This window comes from Macaca nemestrina, chromosome 7 (assembly GCF_043159975.1).
Source record: "Macaca nemestrina isolate mMacNem1 chromosome 7, mMacNem.hap1, whole genome shotgun sequence".
NCBI lineage: Eukaryota > Metazoa > Chordata > Mammalia > Primates > Cercopithecidae > Macaca > Macaca nemestrina.
The window spans coordinates 177,927,473-177,954,426 of NC_092131.1; the positions used below are offsets into that span (position 1 = coordinate 177,927,473).

Consider the following 26,954-nt stretch of genomic DNA (forward strand, 5'->3'; position numbering starts at 1 on the left):
GCGTGCGGCCCCCAGCGCTGACTCCCTGGGCCCTCAATCTCGCATTCCATACATGTCTTGTCCGTCGTTCCGCTTTCCACTAACATTCGCAGCAGTCCGCACAAAGTCTTGGTGGCTTCGCTCTGCATGATCTCGGCGTGAACTCCGGCAGACAGACAAAGAGTCTGCAGTAAGTTAATAGTGCTGGTAAACATCATTGCAGTGGGGTGAATGTTCCTTTCAGTTTGTTCGGCTTCTAAAAAAAAAATCAAAATAACAAATTATATTCCCAAGTAAAACTGGAAGATAGTCTTGCACATAATTTAATAGCTTTAATATTACATTCTTGTTTTCTTGAAGACTTGAATTTTAGTGCAGTTTTAGGTTCACGCAAAATTAAAAGTACAGAGATTTTTGCGTTCTTTTTTTTCTTTGAGACAGGGTCTCTCTGCTGGAGTGCAATGGCACGATCATAGCTCACTGCAGCTTTGACCTCCTCCCTGGGTCAAACAGTCCTCCCACCTTGACCTCCCAAACTGTCATCTTTTCTGCTTTGGAAAGGGAAACAGATCTTTACAAGAAAAGATGGAACTCAGGATGCACTAACCGTGCACCCTACTATTTCTGTTCCCATCTTCCTCAAGAATCTTTTAAATAATAATTCTCAAAACAACATTAGCATATAACTCAGAAGCAATAAATGATTCCAAGGTTTCACTTCTTTAGAACGACAACTTATCAAATGTCAAGCACTAGTTTCTGATGAGCAGGCTGTGTCTTGGACGAGGACAAAGCACCAGCATCTGTGGAGTGGGGCGACCAGATGCTCGTGCATCCAGTTTGGCTGGCTTTGGGATGCGGAGATGTGTGGCAAATGAGGCCGCCCTCTGTCACGGGGCCACCCCTGCCCAGGCTCTGACATCCCTATGGGGAAAGGCCACAGGCAGGGAGCCAGACCTGCTTCCCGCAGGCGAGGTGGGCTGAGAGGAAGCAGTGCCTGGTGTGAGGCAGTATGCTATAGGCTGGACGCTGGCGGCCAGCACCACAACCACCCTCAGGGACAGGGTTCCAGGTGCCACATACATCACTCCTAACAGGACTACGCAGCAGGCAACACTTCTGTTCACACCTGAGGGACCCAGGCCCCAGACGTGATGTGCCGAAGGTGGTGGCATCAGGATCTGAGCTGTGTGCTCCGAGCCCAGATGGTCTGCTGTGGCACAGCCTCTTCCAGCCCCCACACCACCTACTCTCTACTGAGTGCACCTTCTAAGGTCTCGTGCTCACTGTCACAGCCGTTTCTGAGCCTGACGACACTGCACCCATGGTGGGCACCGCGGTGCTGGGAGGCAGCCCCAGCCTCTTGGTTGGTCTTACCAAGCCCAGCCATGTGAAGCTTCACATGTCTTTTAGGAACAGGTAAGAAATGTCACGAAACCTCCTCCCACAACCTGGATCTCCTTGGATAGGATCCAGCGTTCTTGGTCCACCCCTGAATTCTCACTTCTGCTTCCCTAGAAGCGATAAAGTGCTGACTAACTCCACATTACAGGAAGAGTTCAGAGTCAAGGACCGCAGAGGAAAGGTAAAGGCAGAGGGCAGGTGGAGTGTGCTTGGGCAGGGCCTCTCACTGGAGGCGGCGGCGATGGACCGAGATCGCAGGGCAACGCCACCAGGCCTCAGCTCACTCCCTCAGACGCAGGCTCAGCACCAACCACATGAGACTCGCTGGTGGTGCAGCTGCCCCGGCCTGGCCACCACATTCTCAAAGAGAGGCACATGCACACGTGAGAGGAAAATGCAGAAAGTCAGTTCCAGCCAGATCGTCAGATCCCACAGCCACTCCACGCACATGCATAAGAGGTGCCCAGGAGCTTATTTAAACAGCAGGCTCCGAGGACAGAGTACCAGCTGCAGGTGCGTCCTGATATCCCATTCTAATGCCCAGATGACAGTGGTGGCAGCCAGCACCTGGACAGTTTATGGGCTGCCTTGGACTAAACGCCTTCCTGAGTCACCCACCAGAGTCGTCCTCTGTGTCCGAGTCCTCTGCTGAGGGCTGTGCAGCGGCCGGCAGCTCTGCCAGCTTGAGGTCATATTTTCCTTCTTTCCCCATCCTGTAGGAGTTGGTGCTGCCCGTGTCCCACTGGACTCTTATCCACCCGTCCTCTCCCAGCTCACCAATCACTCGGCCTAGGCCTGGAGGAGGCCCATCCTGAGAAACCAAAGTAGAGATCAATTAGGAGGGTGTGTGCCCTGCCCTGGTCCTTCCATGGCTCCACCAGACCTGCCACACAGATGTCTCCATATGCCACCCTGTCTGTCAGGGACCGTCGCCATACACAGATTTCACCTCTCCTACAAAAAGTGTGCTTGCATCATTTTAAATTAAATGACATAAAATAACGTGCTCATGCTGCTTTACCAAGGAAGTCGGGGAAATCTCATCTCAATTAGGATCCTCTCTGGGTCAATGCAGACACAGGGCTTTACAGCAAGTCCTGACCCCTCAATCCCTCACGGGCCTTGCAAGAGCAGAAACCGGAAACAAGCACCAGCACCTCCACATTCCCTTTTCTTCAGTTTCCCCCGGGCCCCAGGGCGGAAGCTCTGTCTCACTTCTGCGGGAGAAAACTGTTTCTACGATGGATGCTGCTGTCTCCAGACACTGCGATTTCTAAGATGACTGTGACAAAGCCCGGGCTTACCAGCGTGGCTGAGAAAAGCCAGACAGACCATGGGAAGGTGAACACTGCCCTAACTTAGCTAGGGCTGTGGTAAGTGACTTCCACCCGGGGGTACTGGCAGATTTAGAAGAGACCTGCTATGAGGGAAAATGGAGACACGGCCACAGGCCCATGAGGTGTATCCCTAACTACTAGGCTCGCGGCACTTCGCAGCACATGGCCATCAACTCACAGGGTCAGCATCTGGGCTTCCTGCCTCAGAGCCTTCACTACACCAACTTTCAGAATGAGATTTACTCTCTTGCTCACTCTCACTCTGGTTCCAGCGACCCATCAAACTGAGCCTCACGCCAGTGAGTTTCCTGAAAAGAGCTGCCTCTCTTTCTGGACTTGATTCTGCTCAGATGCCCTACTTATGATTCCCTACTCTTCAGCTGCTTGGGAATCAGTAACTGTGTCATCTAACAACCACACACGTTCCGGGTTATTCCAATTTCCACCCACCAATATCGTACAGAACTGTGCAGAAGATAACTGACGTGTGGCTAATGTGTTCACATCAAATCTCTGAGTACCTGATCGCCCCATTTCCAGTCCACACCTCTCATGACCCTCGTTCCAATCTTCATCATGGCAGCCAGCTCTGGCCCTGAAACAGGGAGCTGCACAGGAGCCGTTTCCTTCCTTGTTTCTTCCAAAACTGTGGCAGAAGCACCTTGAGCAGAAGCATTCATATCTTCCTCAACGTTGTCACAACTGGGGCCTGACAGAGCGTCAAAAACAGCAGCTGAGCCAACAAGTAGCTACAATGCCTCCTTAATACACACAAAACATTTCAAAAGTACTAATGATCATAATTTTGAAAAATCCATACTATAGGTTTTATCAATTAATATAATACCATGAATATTTTACTGATATAGGATAAACCCAAGATAAATGGAAGGACGAAATACATAAATATGCCAAGAAGATACAAAAGATATTAAAATGCTCAGTAAAGCTACTTTCTCTATTTCTAGGAATTACTCCCCCGAAAAAAGCAAAATAACTGAGTTAGAAAGATACTCATCACAATTTTTTATTAAAAGAAAAACAAACATAACTACTTAAATATCTAACAGTGAGAAACTAACAAACTTTAATCACGATTCTGTGCAGAAGACAGCTAACAGCTAGCCAGAGATACCACATCAGACAGGACTGCTGCAGGCTAGCCCTCGGCTGGAGTCTGGATTTCAGGAGGGCTCCCCCATTCCCTAGGTGGTAGGTGTGGTTTGCTGTGCCTCAACTATCTGTACAGACAACGTGGTCTGTGCTGAAACCTGCTTTCCTTGGTCTGGAACTTGGTACGCGCCAGGCAGGGGGTGCCCATGTGATCAGCCTTGATGGAAACCCTGGGCCTGGAATCTCTACCCAGTTTCCCGGCAGACAGCACTTGACATAGCTCGGTGCCAGGGCAGTTAAGCTCCTCCTGTGTGGCTCCTGTGGAAGCTTGTACCTGCTTTCCTCTGGATTTTACCCATGTCCCTCTTATGATTTTGCTCTGTGTCCCTTCACTGTAATAAACTGAGCCCTGAGTACAACTACATGCTGAGTCTTGTGAGTCCTGCTGGCCAACCATCAAACCTGGGGGTGGTCTTGGAGACCCCTGACAACTGGGGCCCTGGATGGCCACAGAGTCATCCACAGCATGAAACAGAAGCTGATCTGCTGTCACCTGAAAGAAGAAAACCTTACCAATGGATTTGAAAATGGGAGATCTAACCCTAGGAAAGTACGCTAGATTTTTAACCCCCCTTTTCCCACTTGCTAAACTGAGAGGGGGTAGGAGTGCGGTCCTGGTAACTCCCTTGGTTTTAGTTTTCTCCTCTGGGTAGGAGGGAAAAAGATCCAAACAGTCCCAAAGGTGGGCTTGGGTTGACCAAAAAATGTAAAAAGTTTGTGTTTCCCTCTCCCGTGAGAGTAAAAAAGGATATTCAATTCTCAGGACTGGAGCAAAACTTTACATAAACTAGCAGGGGAAACAGCCTTTCCTTTAGCCTAGCTGCTACTTTGGGGGGCCCAAGAATGGGTCCCAAGGAAGGGACAGGAGATGCATTACGGGCGAATCTCCCAGGATCCCCTGCGCAGTTATACTGTTAACTCTGTAAAGACTGCCAGTGGCTTGAAGAAATTTGCAACCAAAACTGGGGGAAATTTTTATTTTACACAGCTTATGTTTTGTGGCTGTTACATGTGGATGTATACATTAAGTTAGTATAAAATATTATATGCTTATAATTTCTTTTTTTTTTTTTTTGAGACGGAATCTCGCTCTGTCACCCAGGCTGGAGTGCAGTGGTGCGATCTCAGCTCACTGCAACCTCTGCCTCCCGGGTTCACGCCATTCTCCTGCCTCAGCCTCCCGAGTAGCTGGGACCACAGGTGCCTGCCACCACGCCCGGCTAATTTTTTGTATTTTTAGTAGAGACGAGGTTTCACCGTGTTAGCCAGGGTGGTCTTGATCTCCTGACCTCGTGATCCACCTGCCTCGGCCTCCCAAAGTGCTGGGATTACAGGCATGAGCCACCACGCCTGGCCTATAATTTCTTAAATGACAAGAGAGATACCCTGATCAGGGCAAGTTGCAAATATAAACAGATATTCGTAAGATACAACTTCCTTGCTTTTTGCAGCCAGTGGGCCAGATGAAATTTAAACAGATGAATACTATCAACAGAATGAGTCCCCATACTTAATGATTTGTGCTGTCATTTTTACTTATGTAAAAATGCAGATATGCTTTTGTAATTTTTAAATGCAACTTTTGGTTGCTAATGAGGCCTTAAGAAATCAGATATAACTCTTACTAGATTATTCTTTTCAGCTAGCTGTAATTCACATATTAAAATATATATTTGACAATATAACATATAAATATATAAATATATATATATAGAGAGAGAGAGAGAGAGACAGAGACAGACAGACAGACAGAGAGACAGATCGATAGAGAGAGCGATTCCCCCCACCCCCAAGACAGGATTTCACTCTGTCACCGAGGCTGGGGTGCAGTGGCTTGATCTCCACTCACTGCAACCTCTGCCTCCCTGGCTCAAGCAATCTTCCCACCTCAGCCTCCCAGGCAGCTGGGACCACAAGCACACACCACTATGCCCAGCTAATTTTCACATTTTTTTGTAGAGACAGGGTTTCGCCGCATTGCCCAAGTTGCTCTCAAACTCCTGAGCTCAAGCAATCCAGCCGCCTCGGCCTCCCCAAGTGCTAGGATTACAGCCTGGCCTGATATATATTTTTGAATGGATTAATGTGAACTCTAAGACTGATGTGATAAAAAGAGCTTGGGAAAACCTTGCTTTTTCGCTTTGACTTTAACAACTGGCTCTGCAGCATCTCATATTTTAGCCAAAGACCACCACCATAAACCAATCAGATCTAATAGACATATACAGAACATTTCACCAAAAAGAGCAGAATACACATTCTTCTCAAGTATACCACAGAACAATCTCTTAGACTGACCAGACCATATGTCAGGCCACAAAGTCTCAAATTTAAACAGACTAAAATCATACAAGTTACCTTCTCCAACCAAAATGGAATGATGAGAAATTAATAACAAAAGGAAAAGTGGAAAATTCACAAGTATATGAAAATTAAACAACACACAGTAAACAATCAGTGGGTCAAAGAAGAAATCACAAGGGAAATTAGAAAATACTATGAGATGAATGAAAACACAACATACCAAAACTTCTGTGCTGCACCAAAAGCAGGGCTAAGTGGGGCAATTGTACTATAAAAGTCTGCATTTACAAAAGACGACCTCAAATCAATAACTTAACTCTGCATCTGGAAGAACCAAAAAAATAAGAACACAACAAAAACCAAAGTTGGGCCAGGTGTGGTGCCTCACATCTGTCATCCCAGCACTTTTGGAGGCTGAGGCAGGTGGATAACTTGAGCCCAGGAGGTTGAGCCTGCAGTAAGTCATGACTGTGCCACTGTACTTCAGCCTGAGGGACAAAGTAAGACCCTGTATCAAAACAAAAACAAAAACAAAAACAAAAACAAAAACAAAAACGTACGAAGCAGAAAGAAGGAAACAATAGAGATTAGAGCAGCCATAAATGAAATAAAGAATAGAAAAATAATCAACAGAACCAAAAGTTCAGTTTCTGGCAAGAACAAAAAAACTGACAAACTTTTAGCTAAATTAAGAAAAAAAGAGGCCAGGCGAGGTGGCTTACAGCGCTTTGGGAAGCTGAAGTGGGCGGATCACGAGGTCAAGAGATCGAGACCATCCTGGTTAACATGGTAAAACCCCATCTCTACTAAAAATACAAAAAAATTAGCTGGCCGTGGTAGTGCGCACCTGTAGTCCCAGTTACTCGGGAGGCTGAGGCAGGAGAATCGCTTGAATCCGGGAGGCGGAGGTTGCAGTGAGCCAAGACTGCACCACTGCCCTCCAGCCTGGCAACAGAGCAAGACTCCATCTCAAAAAAAAAGAAAGAAAGAAAAAAAGAGAGAAGATGCAAATAACTAACATCAGAAATGTAAGTGGAGACAGCACTACCAACATAAAAATAAAAAAGATTGTAAAAGAACACTGTGAACTGTATGCCAACAAACAAAATAGCCTAGATAAAATGAACGAATTCCTAGAAACATAAATTACCTGAACTGACTCCAGAAGAAATAGAAAACCTGAAAAGACCCATAACCAGTGAAGAGATTGAATCGGTAATCAAATATCTTTCAACAAAGAAAAGCTTAGCTGGTCAACTCTACCAAACATTTAAAGCAAAATTGACACCAATCTTCAAACTCTTCTAAAAACAGAATACATGGGTACACTACCTAGTTCATTCTATGAGGCCAATATTACCCTGATAACTGTAAAACAATAAAATATTGCTGAAAGAAATTAAAGAGGAAAGAAATAAATGGAAAGACATTCCACATTCAGAGAATGGATGTTAACATTGCTAAGATGGCACTATTCCCCAAAACAATCTACAGATTCAATCCCTAGCAAAAATCCCAATGGTCTTTTTTGCAGATATGGAAAAGCCAGCCTTGATGTTCATATGAAAATGCAAGGGACCCAAAGAAGCCAAAATAATCTTGAGAAAGAAAACACACTTCTCAATGCTAAAACAGTACAAAACTACGATGTTCAAAACAGTGTGGTACCCACATAATTATCGACATATAGAATGTGATAATGTAATTGAGAGTCCAGAAGTAAATCTAAATACCTACAGCCAACTGATTTTTGCCAAGGGTACTGAGAACTTCAGGGAAGAACAGTCCTCAACAAGTGGTATTGAAACAATCAGATAATCAAAAGAAAAAGGTTAGACTCTTACCTCACACGGTGTAAAAAAAAATTACCTAAAAATGGACCAAAGATCTAAATATAAGAGCTAAAACTATAAAACTTACAGAAGAAAACATGAGGATAATCTTCATCAATCTTGTATCTGGAAATGGCTTTTTGGATATGATATCAAAAGCACAGATGATAAAAGAAAAACAGATAAACTGAACTTCATCAAAATAAAAAACTTCTGTATCAAAGGAAATACAATCCAGAGAACAGGAGAAAATATCCTCAAATTATATATCTGATAAAGGTCTACAGATCTGTGAAGGTCTAGGACACACGAAATTTTTAAAGAGTCTGAGGAGTGGTGTTAATTCTTCTTTATTTGTTTGGTACACTTATATAGTGCATTTATTGATACAACAAAAAGATGACAAACAACCCTATTTAAAAAGGACAAAGGGGCTGGGTGCAGTAGCTCAGGCCTGTAATCCCAGCACTTTGGGAGGCCGAGGTGGGCAGATCACCCGAGGTCAGGAGTTTGAGACCAGCCTGGCCAACATGGCAAAACCCCATCTCTACTAAAAATACAAAAATTAGCCAGGTGTGGTGGTGTGTGACTATAATCCCAGCTACTTGGAAGGCTGAGGCATGAGAATCACTTGAACCCGGGAGGTGGAGGTTGCAGTGAGCCAAGATTGTGCCACTGCACTCCAGCCTGGGCGACAGAGTGAGACTCTGTCTCAAAAAAATAAAATAAAAAATAAGGAGAAAGGGACTTGAACAGACACTTCTCCAAAGAAGATATACAAATGGCCAACAAGCGCAAACATGTAAAGAAGTTCAATCATCATTCATCATCAGTGAAATGCGAATCAAAATCACAATGAGATACCACTTCACACCCACTAGGATGGTCTTAATCAAAAAAAAAAAAAAAAGAAATCCCACAAAAAATAGTGTTTGTGTTGGCAGGGAAGTAGAGAAACTGGAACCCTGGAACCCTGGAATCCTGTCCACTGGTGGTGGGAATGTAAAATGATACCACACTGTGGAAAAGTTTGGTAGTTTCTTAGTAAGTTACACATAGTTGTACCATATAACTGGAATATAACTATTCCAGTCCTAGGTGTATAATCAAAAGAACTAGAAACAAGTGTTCAAACAAGTATTTGTATATAAATGTTCCTAGCAGCACTATTCACAAAAGTCAAAAGGCAAAACCAACCCAAATGTCCATCAACAGATAAATGAATAAACAAAATGTTATATATTCATACAAGGAAATCTTTTTCAGCAATAAAAATAAAGTACTGATATGAAATAACCCAGACACAAAGGCCACAACTGGTATGATTCCATTTATATGAAATATCCAGGATATGCAAATCCATAGACAGAGAAAGCAGATTTGTGACTCCTAGAGGCTGGAGGGCAGGGGAATCAGGACTGATTGCTAAATGGGGTGCATTTATAGTGATGAAAATATTCTACAACTAGATGGTGGTGATGACTCTAGAAAAGTGTGAATGTATTTAATACCGCTGAATTGCGACGTTAAAATGGTACACTTTCTGCTATTTGTGTCTTACCATAATTTACAAAAAGTTAAAAAAAAAAAAAAAAAAAGAAAGCAAAATCTTGATGTTTTCCCAAAGGCTCTCAAGCCGGTGCAGACCTACCAATCAGGCGCAGTGCCGTCTGCGTGAGGGCCAGCGTGCCGGAATTGAGCAGGAGGTCGAGGTTGTTTGCGCCGTGCTGCAGGGTGAGCATGCTGAGCATCACCAGGAGGAAGCGGGCTTGTGGGATGGTCCCCAGGCTCGGTCCTGACGGGTTCTCATTGGTAATGGTTTGCAGGGGAACCGGCTGGATACCTAATGAGCATTGGCACCTACTTACATTTCTTGTGCATGGATACAAGATACAAGAATAAACGTAATGCAGAAAGCATTGGCGATTACTTTAAACATCTATTTTTCAGTGGATTTCCACAGAGTGTGCAGCTCTGTCATGCTGCACAATGAGCCTATCCCCTGCACTCCAAGCACAAGTCGTTCCATCTGTCTACAGGACTTAGCATGTTGCTCTCCGAATACCCTGGTGCCCGTCCTATTCCATTCCTTCCATTTCAAATATGCAAGTTATGTCTCGCTTTTCATCCACAAAACCAATCCAATCAACTCTCTGTAGATGCTCAAACTATCCAGGAAATAATATTAATATAGGACACAGACACTTTAGGGTATGTGGTGATACACATAAAAATGTCAAAATGTAAAAATGTTATACTAGAGTACTTCAACATTGTGTCTCCTGCTAAATTTTAAAGTTTTGTTTAAAATCTGAGAAAGCTGAAATACAAGTACAAAGTACAAAGTTATTAAAGTCTTCTCAAAAGCAAAAATTGGCATTTGCAAGTTTCCACAACACATAATTAAAGCCAAAATATAAAATAACATTGATGCAATTGTTGACTCACCAAGCTCTTTAAATTTGGCATTGGCATCCATCAAAACATTTCGAATGTTCTGAACAGCCCAAGCATACAGCTTGCCAAAGGTGACTTCCAGCAGCATCCGATTAAAAGGGGGGATCAAATCAACATCCTTTAAACAATCAGTAAGAGGTTCCCTTTCAAATAAAGATAAAGAATTTGACTCGGGACACTGCCAGACTTCTAACTACTACAGAACAACATTTTGTTGCCACAGCTTCCTTAATTATGAAAAAAACAGGATAACGTTTTACCCTATATCGATTCCCTCAGGAATAAGTCTTTGCCATCCACAAAACATCGCGTACTGCACAGATGGAAGTAAGAAATTCTTGCTTGCCAGTTTTAAAATTGTATCTATCCCTTCCAGGCGAACCTCTGCTCTCTCCAACTGCAAAACATCAATGCATACAGTTAAGTGTTATATACATTACCCAATGCACAGAAGCATTTCTCTTCAATTTTTACCTGTTTTAGTAGGCACTTTCTCATTTTTTCCACATCCACTGGCTCTTCTTTAAGGGCAAATTCAGCAATTGTACTGAGGAGTGGAGACTGCGGATAAAGACCCTGAACATTCTGCTTCAACCACTTGTATTTGTGAACACCTGTAACAGTACTCAACAGCGGCTGCCATTTGTCCTAACAAAGGAAAACAATTTTCATCATTAGTCTATCCTATTTAATATTAAACTGTGCTCTAAAAGTTATTCAAGTAAAATATAAATAAACAATGTTCACAGGTTTACATTGGTTAAAATATGTTAAATTTAGTAAGTAATACATGGTTTTAAAACTATGCTATAAATATACTTACAAGTGAATTTATAATCTCTATACTAATATATGTTGGAACAGGCTAGCTTGGCATACAAAATTAAGTGATGGTTCATATTAATAACCACAGTGCCCAGCACTGTTTCTGGAACAAAGAATACAGTTAAGGAATGAATGGTGAATAATTAATGACACAATCTAGTACCAAAAATAAAAGGAAACCCTTCTCCAGCTACAGCTCTGACCAGGACATCGTAAGTCCAGTTCATGAAGCATCCCTGGGGCCGTATTTCTAACCACCACCCGTCCCTCCCTCCAGACGCTCAGGTACAGAGGTACAAGACTTGGGGATTCCTGTGCTACGTGCTATGACTCTATTCAGCTAACCTCAGAATCACAGAAAATACTGCACCTTGGGTGATTTAATTGCAATGGGTCTCTTGTCCACATTTATTGGACTATGAGGCAAAATGCAAGCTTCTTCTAAATCACTCTCTTCATTTCCAATTTTTTCTTCGTCATCCGTAGATTCTGGCTTCTTAGGAACTGTATTTTAAAACATCATTTTCTATAAAAATCATACACTTAAATATAATTTTAAATTAAGAAATATTTAGATTTGCATGAAGGACAAATATTTCATTCAAATAAACATGTGAACACCATTATAAATTGCAATGCTCAAACCACAAAAGTGAAATGACCAAGGCAGAACAAAAAGACAAACTGAGAGTGCGACACGGGGAGAAGCCCCGAAGCCGGGGAAGCCCGGCGGCCAGCGAGCTCTTCCTCAAGCGCCGGCGGGGGAATGAGTCTTTCAGGCCATGCAGTCTATTGCAAATACTCAACTCTGCTGCTGTAGCACAAAAAGTAACCACAAATAAAACAAGAGGTGTGGCTGTGCTCCCATAAAACTTTATTTATGGTGCTACAATTTTAACTTCATGTAATTTTCATGTGTCAAAAATAATATACTTCTTCTAATTTTTAAAAAACAATTTCAAACTGGGAAAAAAAAAAAAGGTCTTAGTACCTGGCCAACACAAAGCAAACAAGAGGTGGAATTTGGCCCACACTTCCTGGCTTGTCCACCCTGGTCCAGTTCAGGGGTTCTGTTAGTGTGTAACTAAATCAATTGAATTCATTGTGATATGTGGAATTTCCTCCCTATATTTTATCTCTTTTAAAATTTTTGGTCTAAATCTCCTCAGCATATAATATAAAAAATAAGCAACATGATAATACACCTGGGCAGTAGAGAGTTAACATAGCAGGCTGGGGTTGCTCAAACCCTGCACAAGCCCAAGGAAGGTCTGTCCCTTCAGGATTGGTCCTTCTTCTAGGAGCTGAGCTCTGAGTCCTTGGAACATCCTGCCTGGTAAGTTTTTTGGTATCCCTGACACCCAGGACCTTGTGGCAGTAGTCAGGCAGGTAGATTATGCTAATGATGTGACTCTAGAGGGACCACTTGCTTTTGCGCTGAGGCACCAGAGTCTAAGTAATAGAGGTCAGTCACATGTGCACTGCCTGTGCTTGTGACTGGCCCCCAATAAAAACTCTAGACTCAAGGCTCAGGTGCGCTGGCCTGGTTAACAACTCTTCACACATGATGTGACACACTGTTGCTGGGAGAGCGAAGCACATCCAAACGACGCCACTGGGGAGAAACACCAGAAGCTTGTGCCTAGTTTTCTCTGGACTTCCCTCCAAGTACCCTTCCCTTTGCTAATCTTAATCTGTATCCTTTTTGCAGTAAAAAACCACAGCTGTGAGTATAACAGCTCTTCTGAGTCCTTTTAGTGAATCATTAAGCCTGAGACAGGGCTCGGGGATCCCTGACACAGCAACAGGAATATTAATCACTTAATCTTTATAAGTTACTTAATTTCCAAAAAAAGAAAAAGAAAACCAGCTTGAAACAACGCACAATAAATCTATAAACCCACAAGAAACTCTAAAAGTGACAGTGTGGGCTCAGAACCCACAGATATGAGATGGCAAATGGTGGAGTCTCTCTCCCTCATGCTGAGACAGGCCTGTCTCTGGGCCTGGGCTGAGTTCCTGCATGCCTGGGTTAAAGGAATCGCAGCAGCGTGACTGCTGTGACTGCCTGATCCGGAGCACTCACTGGATGCAGACAGGCTGTTACAGTGTAGGGTTTGTTCAGGAACAATCAACTTAGATGGCTTCTAAAACACTTCAGTCTTTCATAAGCTTATTGTTCAAAATGCCCATCAGAAACTCAGTAATTAATACTGTTCAATAAGCAGGTTTGAGAGTAAATCAGTATAAGTCATAAGAATATGATCAGAGGCCAGGCGCGATGGCTCATGCCTGTAATCCCAGCACTTTGGGAGGCCGAGGCAGGCACATCATGAGGTCAGAAGATCAAGACCATCTCGGCCAACATGGTGAAACCCTATCTCTACTAAAACACAAAAATTAGCTGGGCGTGGTGGCACTTGCCTATAATCCCAGCTACTTGGAAGGCTGAGGCAGGGGAATCGCTTGAACCTGGGAGGCGGAGGTTGCAGTGAGCTGAGATCGTGCCACTGCACTCCAGCCTGGTGACAGAGCAAGACTCCGTCTCAAAAGAAAAAAAAAAGAATATAATCAGAAATTTCTGTAGTTTATTTATAATAACAAGTGACTAAATTCTAAACTATTTTATAATTTCTAAGCATTTCTACTCAAATTTGGATTTAATGCAACAAGACCTTTCTGTACCCTTACATAGCCACTTCCAGGAAAACGTCAATAAATCTTTTAGCTTCCCTTTCTAATTCTCCACGTATCAGAATACTCAATATTTCCCAACAAAAAACATTTCTTTAGAAGAATGGCCGTAAGTTTAAATGTTACCATTATATCTCATTACCAGGACAACTAATAAAATAAAAATACTTCCTAGTCCCCATCAATTTAGTAAAGATTATTTAGGTTTTCAACATCAATTTACTAGTAACCAAATCATACCACACTCAATGCCTAAACTGCCTCATTGATCTCTTGGAAAAATAAGCAAGATTTCTGCATTTAATCGTAACTATACATAAAAATGATGGCAGCAGGTAGAAACGTCACATGGAATCAACAGTAGAGAAACTTCACTCTGAAATCACAGATCCAACGAGGCAGGGTGAAGCACACGCTTTAACAGTATCTTCTGTCCTTTTACATTCTTACCTCTCTTTTTCCTTCGTTCTCGAATTATCTTCTGAGCTATCCTCCTCCAACGGGGCAAAGAACTTAACAATTTAAACTTAGACATTATAGAGAGATCATTACAAACAGCAGGTCTCAATTCATTAAAGAGGAATCGCAAACGTTCGATGACAGGAGCGCAGACCTCCTTGTAAGAACGGCCCTGTTCTTGATGAGTCTGCAAAGTTAACCAGGAAAAGACAACTTTAACAACAAATATTTCAGCAACTGTCTGCAAAGCACAGAATAAAAAGAATTAAAATCTGTCACCTTAATGAGTGAACATTTTGCTTGGTAGACAACTCTACAAACATCCACCACTGACTTAGGCAACGTTCTGTGCTTTACTTGCTCAATACCAAGTGCACCTGCATGAACTAAAGATAATGCCACATGACCTGTAAAAAGACATTTAAAAGAAGGGCAGGGAAGGAATGAATATATACCACAGGTTAGTCGAGGAATCTGCAGTGTAGCTAAAGTACACAGATATTGAGCTCCATACCTAAATCTTCATGTTTTAAGAGGCAACATAACAGCAAGCGACCGACCTCTTCCACGGGATGCTCCGGAGGAAACGTGATCGGTGTGGTCAGATGGCACTGCCTACAGTACCTTTCTATTTGACACAAAAAGTCCTGCAACAGAAACAGCAGGAGGTAACTTCAGGGCCGCCCAGAGAGTCTTCACAAATCTTAAACATGCCACAGCTTCTGACGCACTTGCAATCAGTAATGCTTCTGAAGCCTCACTAGCATGTTAACAGAATCAGGTTCTCACCTCAAAACCCTCTAAATAATACATGAAACAACGCCTGTGCTATGTTAACCAAAGAGCACATAAGTATTACTATGTCAAAGTCCTCAGATAAACAGAGCACTGAGGTGGCAGTGGGGGGAGGCCTAGCTCACCTTCACGTTGTGATCCTGAATGTTATTGTCTGCAATGGCTTGCAGAAATGCCTGGGAATGGTCCCCCAGGGCCCGTCTGTGGGAGCAGAGTCGAGATTTGCTGGCAGGTGTGCCCCCTGGGGAGCTACAGTGGTCCTCATCTTTCTCCTCGTTGTAGCTGTAGTGGATCTGGCTAGTCTGCAGGCCTCCAGAGAAGATGGATGACTGAAGCCACTCTAGAAAATGCACACGCAAACATGAAAGAGAAACTCAAGTGCACAACTCAAATACTAAAAAAAAGAAAAAAAAAAGATGCTCAACTGATCACTCAATTTAGAAGGTGAAATTCAGCATCATTCGTATGAAAGAGCTCCACCTAACATGTTTACACAGGTTGACTTATAATTCCTCTATCTACGTGAACACACTTCCTGGTGATTCCACACACCTCAGGCATGGCACTGGAACTCAGGATCGTAGTCCCAGCCCAACATTCACTGGATACCTGTGCTCTGCCTGCAGCTGCCAGGTTCCACGGATACCGTGTGAAGACTGAGTTGCACATTGTAACAGGGAGGGCAGCAAAGGGCACCGCTGACACAACTAATCACAGGATTTCAAGTCCGAAACTGTGTGCAACGGATGACTGTGGGGGTACCAGGGAGACTGGAAGACAGACCACTGCTGTTCTGAGGATCAGTAAGGGGCTTGCGGAAGCAATAACTGAGCTAAGATGGGGAATAAGACCAAGACGCTGAGTATCCAGGCAGGGAACAGCACATCTGAAGGGTTTCCACAAAGAATTACATCCTCAGGGTAGGCTATGTATTCCTAGACCACTTATAAAGGAATGAAAAGAAGAAAATATTTAACAAACACCATCTTTAATGAAGGATAGATCCTTAGAGATGGGAGGGCTAATGGACTGGAAAGGAGACCTGTGCGTAGTGCAAGGCATGGGATCAGCCAGTGCAAATGCCAATTACAACTGCCTATGGTAACTTGAGGGAGCAGCACACACACACAAAATTAGTATGTGCACCACTACAGATCTCCATTAACGATCTGTGTTATCAAATACTGCTCCAAATCCAAGCCATCAAAGTGGGGATGCACTTAGTGTTCTTTTACTGGACATTAAGATTTTAGAGCACTCAGGATCATTGCCCAACCCACCACATGCGTTCTTCTGAAACACAAATCCAGTGCCGACTCTCCCTGGCCCCCTCTCTTTAAGCACAGGACAGCCCCTCCTTACTGCTCCAAGATAAGCCTCTGATCCTCCTGTGGATCGGACCCACCTGCCAGGGCCCATGGCACCCTTTGCCCTGGAGCTCGCCAGCCCTGCCCTCCTTGCCAATTTAAGCAAAGCTCATCTTCTGGCAAGCAACGAGCCTCGAAGAGGAGGGAGGGAAGCTGCCACCTCAGAGGGCACCACAGGCAGCCCAGCACCCAGCACTGCACAAAGGTCCACCCAACGGGGGGCTGTGTGGGCATCAAGATCCTCCTTCCCCACCAGCCTTCTGCCACACCCACTCTCACAAGCAGCAGGGAAGCCCTGCTCCTCTCAGCAGTGCCCTTGACACCCCTGCGTTTTCTGTCCAGAATGCTCCCTCACGCAATTTCAGGACTGCTGCCAATGTGAAGCCTTTCTTCTCCCAGAACCATGTATGAATGTCTCCATTTCACCATTCACCACCCTGTAACGTGACCTGCTTAGAATGCTGGCTCATCAACAAGCAGCAGCTGAAAGTGGAGGCGTGTCCCATCCATCCCTGCATCCCAAACACCTAGCGTGGTAACTGCACCAGGCGACTGCTCAACAGAAGCTGCTCACATGGACGGATAGACAGACAGATGGGAAATGCACAACTACATGAAGAAAAATGTAAACCCATCTTAGGAGACAGGAAGAAACTTATTATTTTAGGTGGTTACAAAGGTTGCCACCCTGAAATATAGGTGACTTGAGCCTGGTCTGGTAAAAACGCAGTCCTCAAATAGAATGCTGTCCCCTGAGAGGACAGCTGATCCACATTCTGTGCAACTTCTGGGCATGTAGGGAGACAAAAGCCACGCTGCGCCCATCAGGCAGAGGCTGCAACATGTGAGACCACCACAGGGTAGACGGGTAGACATTCCTGCACACTTTTTAGCTTCCTCTGCAGCAACAGACCATGAGGGCAAATGACAGCCACTCACAGCTGTTTCTACCGGATTGAGTCTCACTATCCTTATTATTTTTTTTTTATCATCATCACTGTGTTGAATCCTCCTCTCCCACTTTTTTTCCTTTTTTTTTTGAGACGGAGTCTCGCTCTTGTCACCCAGGCTAGAGTGCAGTGGCGTGATCTCGGCTCATTATAACCTCTGTCTCCTGGCTTCAAGCAATTCTCCTACCTCAGCCTTCCGAGTAACTGGGATTACAGGCGCCCGTCACCATGCCCAGCTAATTTTTGCATTTTTAGTAGACATGGGGTTTCACCACGTTGACCAGGCTGGTCTCAAACTCCTGACCTCAGGTGATTCACCTGCCTCAGCCTCCCAAATTGCTGGGATTACAGGCATGAGCCGCCACCTGGCCATCTCCTACTTTTTTAAAGAGAGAGTCTTGCTGTGTCACCCAGGCTGGAGTGCAGTGGTACAATCACAACTCACTGCAGCCTCAACCTCCCAGGCTCAAGCGATCCTCCTACCTCAGCCTCCTGAGTATCTGCGACGACACGTACGTGCCACACGCCTGGCTAATTTTTGTATTTTTTGTAGAGATGGGGTTTTGCCATGTTGCCCAGGCTGGTCTCAAACTCTTGACCTCAAGCAATTCACCCGCCTCAACCTCCCAAAGTGCTGGGATTACAGGCAAGAACCACTGTGCCTGGCCCTCTCCCACTCTTAATGGCACTTACAGTTCAAAAAAAATAATCTGCTAATCAGCAAACAGCAAAGATTTTCTTACTGGCACATTCAATCTCAACAGGAGACAGCGGTGTGCTCATTGCTAAATAGGAGGCGTGTAATCCAAGAAGCAGGCCCAGATTCCTCTCTGTGTCTATCAGAGGTGAAGAGAGACTTCCCAGGTCTGGTATGGTGACAACTTCTTGGTCAGGCTGGAAAAATAAATTTCATCATCAATCTGAGGAAACAGAATTAATTAAAAACATAAAACTAAAAGGACAGCTCTGTCCTGCAGCTGTACCACCATGTGAGCCCAGGGGTGCTCTGGGTGTTCTGCCCCTCCATCCGGTAACGACTCGATGCTGCTGTGCCCAAGGAACAGCAGATGCCACAGAAACCCACACGCCCTAGAAAGCAGGCAGCAACTGCACAGCCCTATGTAGAAAAACTAAAGCACAGACACATGATTTGGCTGGAATATTCCTTAGGAGTCAGTTTCCAAAGTGACTGTACACCATGCTTCAGAAAATATAATGAATTGTTACATGCATAAGGAACACACTGGGCAACAAAACTATGACACGACAAGTGTTCGATGACAAGTATTAGTGGACTGTGACCACACATGTGGAGGAAATGAAATTTATTCTAACAAAAATCGAACTCTGAAAAAAGCAAGAGTTCAACTTTTCCAGTCACAGAAGATATTTACAGCAAAGTTAATTCTCCCCTTCATAAAATGCTTTAAGCCCTGCCCTAATGGCATTTAATACATTTTATTACTTATGGATATCTGGAAAGCTAATCCCAATATATATATAAATTCTATGTGTTCGTGAATACATAGGAAGGACATATTTCTATTGCCAAGAATTACACTTCTGCATAGTTCTTCCCAAAATATACATACCGCAAGATAATAAGCCATTCCAAATTTCTACATAAGACCAAAGTTTAACCTCTTTTCTTGTGGAACACTGTCTATATTTCTCAAATTGATCATTTAAAAAACAATCTTTCAAGACCAATACATCACAGATCTTAACATGAATAAATGTAAATTCATTTATGACAAAACTTCTAAAGTATCTTTATATTTATCCCTAATGCCCCCCAAAAGACACAGATATCAGTACTTCTGGATCCAAATATTCCCGTCACAAACCACACAGAGGGTCCCCCTTGCTATCCTCGGCGTCACTCAAGGCATATAGCCTCACCTCCAGATACTGGCCAACACAAAACGCGTGCATGGATTCCCGCGTGTCTTCAAACTGCAAAGCAGCTTCCAAAGCTACCACTGGGTCTTCCCCTGCAAACTGAGCTGAAACAAAAAGGGAAAAAGCAACATGAGTTCAGTTCAATTTGCCTGAAGAGCTATAGGAGAAACAGTGAGTAGGAAACAAGTTAGGCGCTTAACTCAAAAGTGAGGGTTACCACAGGATAATGACCTCCCACTGTCTCTCAGGGTTGCCTGGGCCAACTCAGAACTTGAAATGAGTTCCAAGTCTTAAAACAAAAAATGCATAATGATAGGAAATTCTTCAAATGTGCTGAATTTGTTGATAAGACAGACACCAAAGCCACAGATACATTAAAATATGTGGGGGCTGGCACAAAACTAAAGAAATCATTTATAAGCCAAATACTCTGCTTAAAATACACAGGCTATAACTTTTAACCATGAAATCAGAAGTGTAATCTCACCAAGAATACTATTTCCTGTTAACGACTGCGTCTGGAAGTCCTTTATATCATACACTTTCCCCTCAATCACAGTCCAGAAGCCTCCATCCTTATTATGGTTCTCCAAATCAGCTTTGCGTATAAGCGTCACTTCTTCATTATTTCTACAGTTCTGACCTGTAAAAAATGACTCTGTATATACAGAAACCAGAATCAGTCCATCGATCAATCAACAGGTAAAATGAAAAGAACAAACTGTGTGAAAGAACTACAAGCAGATATAAACAAATCCACAATCACAATGAGAGAAATGCATACCTGGCTCTGAAACCAATACCACACACAGGCAGCATGAATACCAAATCTGGCCATGCCAGGCCATAGAGCAAATATCAACAAATTTCAAAGAAATAAACTTACAGAGCACGTCTGCTGATGACAATGCAGTTAAATTAGAAATAGGTTTTTAAAAATTCATCCAAAATAAATAAATAAAAATATTCATCCACATATTTGAAAATTACAAAGCTCACTTAGAAGTAACCCAAAATTCTGGCCGGGCGCGGTGGCTCAAGCCTGTAATCCCAGCACTTTGGGAGGCCGAGACGGGCGGATCACGAGGTCGGGAGATTGAGACCATCCTGGCTAACACGGTGAAACCCCGTCTCTACTAAAAAAGTACAAAAAACTAGCCGGGCGCGGTGGCGGGCGCCTGTAGTCCCAGCTACTCGGGAGGCTGAGGCAGGAGAATGGCGTGAACCCGGGAGGCGGAGCTTGCAGTGAGCTGAGATCCGGCCACTGCACTCCAGCCTGGGCGGCAGAGCGAGACTCCATCTCAAAAAAAAAAAAAAAAAAAGAAGTAACCCAAAATTCTAAGAAAAAATGACTATGGAAATTAGAAAATGTGTTCAATTAATGATAATAAAAATACTGCAGATCAAAATGGTGACATACAACTAAATGCATGCTTGAGGGCATTTATGCCTTTAAATGTGTATATTAGGGGGAAAAAGCTAAAAAAGAAAAGAAACACCAAATCAATAAAAGTCTATTGGTTCATAAAAATACTCAAAATAAGAAAACCTGACTGGTGGTCACCTTTGGAAGTGCTAGGATACCAACTCAATATTATGAAAAATAGTTAAAGGGAAGTGGCAGTTCAAGAAGTCAAGCTTAGATCATGTCCTTCCTGTACAAATGGTACCTCCTGCTAACCAGACAGCAGAGGACAAGGTTGGTAGGGGATTTTATAGAGGACACGCAACACATGAATTCCCTGGTCTAGCGTCACAGAACTAAAGCGGGGAGCCACCAAGCATTACAGGCCTCCTGAGCCAACAGAAAGCATGCAGCCTGACTCCAGACATAACACCGACCCAATGAGACTGCATTCAAACCCAGCCAAACCTCTAGATCTAACCAGCAGACGAACGTAACTAACAGAAGAACGTGTTGGTCTAGAATGAGAATGCAACCAACCAAGTTCAGAAAATGTGAAGTTCTCCAAAATAACCAACCTGTTTCTTTGAAAAAGAAAACAGTATGATCAGAGACAGGGAGAGGAGGGCCTGGAGCCATGTTGTTGGGGTAAAGAGACTAGAAGCATATGTCAACCAATGCCAATACGCAGAACATGCTCAGGTCCTAATTCAAAATTACCACCTAAAAAAGGCATTTTTGAGATAGTCCAGGAAAACGTAATATGGACTGCATGTTAGATTAAGGGATCACTGTTAATCTAATAGACAGGATAATGATATTGTAGGGTTTTCTTTAAATCCTTATCATTAAGATGTAAAATGCTTTAAAATGTTTTAAAGACAGAGTTATGCTTTAGAATAATCCAATCAATCAACAATATAGAGAAGTATGGGAGGGGAACGTATTCACCTGTTAAAGCTAGATTCATTTTACTATTTTTCTACTTTTATCTATGTTAGAAAATTTTCATAATAAACATTACAAAAAAATCACTGTGCTAATAAGTATTCATTTCTCAAAAAGCAAGAAAAATAGCAGATTAAACCCTAAGAAAGAAGAAAGCAATAATAAAGAAGAGTATGGCACTGGAACAGACAAACATATAGAAATATGGAACAGAATGGAGACCCCAAAAACAATCCCTCACGTATTTGGTCATATGATTTTTGACATGGGAGCCAAGCCCACTCAATGGGGAAAGAAGAGCCTTCTCAATGCACGGTACTGGGAAATCCAGACATGCACATGTAAAACAACGTAGGTAGACCCTTACCTTACACCGCACACAAAAACTAACTCAAAATGGATCAGAGACTTAAAAATAAGTGCTAAAACTATAAAATTCTTAAAAGAAAACACTGCGGAAAAATTTCATGACACTGAATTTGGTGACAATGTCTTGAATAGGACACCAAAAGCAGCACAGGCAACAAAAGGAAAATACAGGTAAGTTGGACTTAATCAAAATGGAACACTTCTGTGCATCAAAGGAGGCTATCAAGAGTGATACGGCAACCCAAAGAATGCAAAACAGATTGCAAATCATATCTATCCAGAATATATAACGAACTCCTAAAACCCAACACGACAAAAACCCAATTAAAACACGGGCAAAAGACTTGAATAGACATTTCTCCAGAAAAGATATGCAAATGGTCAATAAGCACATGAAAAGATGCTTGACATCACTAATCATTAGGGACATACAAATCAAAACCACAATGAGATACCACTTCACACCCATTGATGGTTACTATTTAAAAAAAAAAAAAAGTGTTGGTGAGGATGTGGAGAAACTGGAACTCCTGCACACTACTGATGGGAACATAAAATGGTGCAGCCACCCTGAAAAACACTATGGCAGCTCCTCAAAAAAATTAAATATAAAATTACCATATAATCTACCATTTCTACCTCTGGCTACCTACCCAAAAGAAGTAAAAGCACGCCAGGTGCAGTGGCTCACGCCCATAATCCCAACACTTTGGGAGGCCGAGGTGGGCGGCTCACGAGGTCAGGAGAACAAGACCATCCTGGTCAACATGGTGAAACCCCAGCTCTACTAAAATACAAAAAATTAGCTGGGCACGGTGGTGCACGCCTGTAGTCCCAGCTACTCAGGAGGCTGAGGCAGGGGAATTGCTTGAACCCAGGAGATGGAGGTTGCAGTGAGCCGAGATTGTACCACTGCACTCCAGCCTGGCGACACAGCAAGGCTCTGTCTCAAAAAAAAAAAAGAAAAAGAAAAAAAAGAAAGGACGCAGACGGATATACACACCCACATTCATGGCAGCATTATTCACAATAGCCAAAAGATGGAAACAACCCAAGTGTCATCAGCTGGTGGGTGGAGAGCAAAATGTGATATATTCATATAACAGAATATGACTTCACCTTAAAATGTAAGGACACTCAGACACTTTCCACAACACAGATAAACCTTGAAGACATGCTAAGTGAAATAAGCCAATCCCAAAAGGATAAATACTGTATGGTTCCATGTATATGAGGTACCTGGAGTAGTCAAATTCAGAGACAGAAAGTAGAATGGCAGTTGCCAGGTGCTGGGGAAAACTGGTGTTTAATGGATACATAGTTTCGGGTGAGAAAAATGAAAAGTTCTAGAGATGAGCGGTGGTGATGGCTGTAAAACAATGTGAATGTACTTAATGCCACTAAACAGTACACTTAAATGGCAAATTTTACCAATCTTATACAAACCCTTCCAAGAAAAGAATAGGCAGGAACATTCTCCTACTCACTCTACAAGACTAGCACAACCTTGGTTACCAAAACCTGAATGTCTATTACATTTTCCTACTATCATATCCATCAGCCAGTATTTCCCTCGATGAGCTAACGTTCTCTGGTGGACAGATGGAAACTAACAGAGGTTGCATGGGACCTATCCTCTTTCTGAATTATAGCTTCCTTGTTAGTAAAGAGGTGGTGGTTATCAATAACAATAACAGTAAGCTGCAGGGCATTACAAGAAAATAAAATTACAGGTCACTGAAAAAATTACAAGGCAAATGACATGCAAAATCTAGAAAAATTACAAATAAAGATGCAAAATTGTCTTTTAAAAATAGCAGACCAAGACCAGAAATATCTATCCATATGACCAATATTAAGATTAAAGTAGTTTAAAAAAAAAAAAATTAAAGTAGTTTTATTCCAGAAATAGAAGGCTGAGTCAACATTTGACAAGTCAGTACTTCATACATTAATAGAAAAAAAAATTATATCATCAAGTAATGCAGGAAAAGCATTTGATGAAATTTAACATCCAATCATAGTTAAAACTGCATCACAAAGCAGAAACAGAAGAAAACATCCTTAAGATTCAAAGGTACTTACAAAGAAATTCCTAAAACAAACATCATACTTCGTGTATGAAATCTTGAAAGCTTTTTCTCTGCTACAAAGAAAAAGGCAAGGAGGCACGCTGTCACCATTTCTACTCCACAATGCACTACAGGTCCTAGCAAGTGCAATAAGTCACTAGGGGAAAAGCTGCAAGATCAGACCAGACACAAGTATAGACAATCACTTGGTTCAGACAAAGGTGGCACCCCAGAAGAGAGACCAAGGACAGTCTTTCTACCCAAAGGTGCTGGCACAAAGACGCTATGTACAAAATGCCTGTGGAAAAAAAGTGACATGTGACCCCTATCTCATAACATGCACAAAAATCAAGTCCAAGTGCACTACAGCTCTTAACATGAAAGTTAAGACAATAAAGCTTTAAGGTATAAAAGAAAATCTGGGTAAGAAAAAGATTTCTTAAGGCACAAAATGAACAACCATTAAAATAGTTAACAAACTGGATTTCACTAATATTACTTCTGTTCATCAGAAAACACCTTTAAGTGACTACACAGGCCTCAGTGAGAGAAAAAGCTCCATGAGAAATAGAGCCAAAAGTTCATATCCCAAATATACAAAAACACTCATATGAACGACTAAAAAGAAAAAAAGATAATCAGATAGAAAAATGGGCACAAAACTTGAATTGGCAGTTCACAAGAGAATTTCCAACTGATTAATGTACATATGAAAAGGTATCAAACCTCACTATTAATCTAGAAAATGCTAATTGAAACCACAATGAGATACCAGTGACACCCATCAGAATGGCTCAAACAGGGAGTGCCAGCAATGCTAGGTCTTGGCACAGAGGTGGAACACTGAGAATTCTCACTTTGCGGTGGAGATGAGTAGCAGCACAATCACTGTGGAAAACTGGCATTCTGTATGAAAGGCATCCTCTACAAACCAAGAGTCCCACCAAGAAACAGAAAGCATGATTAAAGAAACAGATGTAAGAATGTTAATATATTGGCAGGAACACTGGCTCATGCCTCTTACGTCAGCACTTTGGGAGGCCCAAGTGGGAGGATCACTTGAGCCTAGGAGTTTGAGACCACCCTGGGCAACAGAGGGAGACCGTGTCTCTACAAAAAAGTGAAAAATTAGCCAGGCATGGTGGCACATGCTTGTATTCCCACCTAGGTGGAAGGATATGGTAACATATTAATTTAACCTAAACCTGGAAACAACTTACATTTCCATCAACAAGTAGAATGAACAGGTTGTTGTATATTTGAACAAAAGTATACTACATATGGCAATAAAAATGAAAGAACTCAGTAACAGGGCGAAGCTCAGAAACCAAAGGTACATACTGTCTAATTCCACTTATATGAAGTCCAAGAACAGATAGAAGTAAAATGATGTTGGGTAGGGTCAAGAACTTAGTATAAAATGATCAGAAGTAAGGTGGCAACGACCACACAGCCTGGGGGGCAGGGCACTTTTCAGAGAGATGAGTCAGCGTTTGGGAGGGTCCTGCCATTATCCAGGCTAAGGCTTGAATGGCTGTGACACGGTTCTCTCTGATCAATTACGGGAATGTACTGGGTACTTTTGTGTATGTGTTACTTATCACAATTTCAAAAGGCTTTACAGTGAGTAAGTTGCTGATCTGAGCAAATGAATGCACCTCAACTGTATGACAGTAGAGAGACAAAATAACATATGACTACGTAAGCTCACTCCTTAACAAAAGGGGAAGAATGGTGCTGAAAGTACTCACTGTTTTTTAAAAAAAAGAAAAAAAAAAAAAAAACAACCATGTTCAATGTCCTGGGGCTGTTTTCCTCAGGACAACTGCTACCTCTTGTTTTAAGCTCCCATGTTAGAGGGATAATGGTCTAAAACACAAGAAGAAAAAGCCCACCCAGCTTGAGATTTCATATAAATCAAAGTTTAACCATGATTTTGACTGATTCTGAGTCCAGGAAGCTAGAACCATAGAAAGCATGGTGACTTAGATTCAAAAACCCAAAGCTCAAAACATTGAGAAGACAAGTGTCATTCCAATTTGGGATGCACCACAGGCCAGGCAATGTCTATAAGGAAGTGCTCAGGGGACTCCAGGAATTCCGCATCTCACTGACATCAAACCACCAGAGGACTCTGGAGGGTCTTCCCGTATCGATCTCTGCTCCTGAGCTGGACCACAGATAACCACCTCAACAGCACCTTCTGGAGGTACCAGGACTTCGTAAAATTTCATTTCAGTACTTAACAAGGATTACTAATGGAAAAGTCTTCCTTAAATATAACCCAAATATAGTCAGGCACAGTGGCTCATTCCTGTAATCCCAGCACTTTGGGAGGCAGACGCGGGTGGATCGTTTGAGATCAGGAGTTCGAGACCATCCTGGACAACATGGTGAAACCCCGTCTCTACTGAAAATACAAAAGTAAGCTGGGCACGGTGGTATGCACCTGTGGTCCCAGCTACTCAGGAGGCTGAGGCAGGAGAATCACTCGAGCCCCGGAGGCGGAGGTTGCAGTGAGCTGAGATCATGACACTGCACTCCAGCCTGGGCAACAGAGCAAGATGTAGTGTCAAAAAAAAAGATAGATAGATAGATAGATTGATAGATAGATAGACAGACAGACAATATATACACAGACACACACACACACACACATATTTGGGTAATATATATATGACC

General features: G+C 42.8%; 1 protein-coding gene across 1 annotated transcript in view; it reads right to left on the reverse strand.

The window, feature by feature from the left end:
- LOC105497431 (HECT and RLD domain containing E3 ubiquitin protein ligase 2) overlaps positions 1-26,954 on the reverse strand; it is a 222,446-nt gene that overhangs the window by 109,360 nt on the left and 86,132 nt on the right. The window contains exons 24-38 of the mRNA XM_071067311.1: positions 19,966-20,136; positions 19,479-19,582; positions 18,320-18,470; positions 15,385-15,599; positions 14,979-15,111; positions 14,744-14,871; positions 14,456-14,651; positions 11,682-11,815; positions 10,961-11,134; positions 10,747-10,883; positions 10,478-10,629; positions 9,681-9,872; positions 3,242-3,429; positions 2,002-2,194; positions 53-235 (exon numbers count right to left, since the gene is read on the reverse strand). Coding sequence (XP_070923412.1) covers positions 53-235; positions 2,002-2,194; positions 3,242-3,429; positions 9,681-9,872; positions 10,478-10,629; positions 10,747-10,883; positions 10,961-11,134; positions 11,682-11,815; positions 14,456-14,651; positions 14,744-14,871; positions 14,979-15,111; positions 15,385-15,599; positions 18,320-18,470; positions 19,479-19,582; positions 19,966-20,136 — 2,451 coding nt within the window. The remainder of the gene's footprint in view (positions 1-52; positions 236-2,001; positions 2,195-3,241; positions 3,430-9,680; positions 9,873-10,477; positions 10,630-10,746; positions 10,884-10,960; positions 11,135-11,681; positions 11,816-14,455; positions 14,652-14,743; positions 14,872-14,978; positions 15,112-15,384; positions 15,600-18,319; positions 18,471-19,478; positions 19,583-19,965; positions 20,137-26,954) is intronic.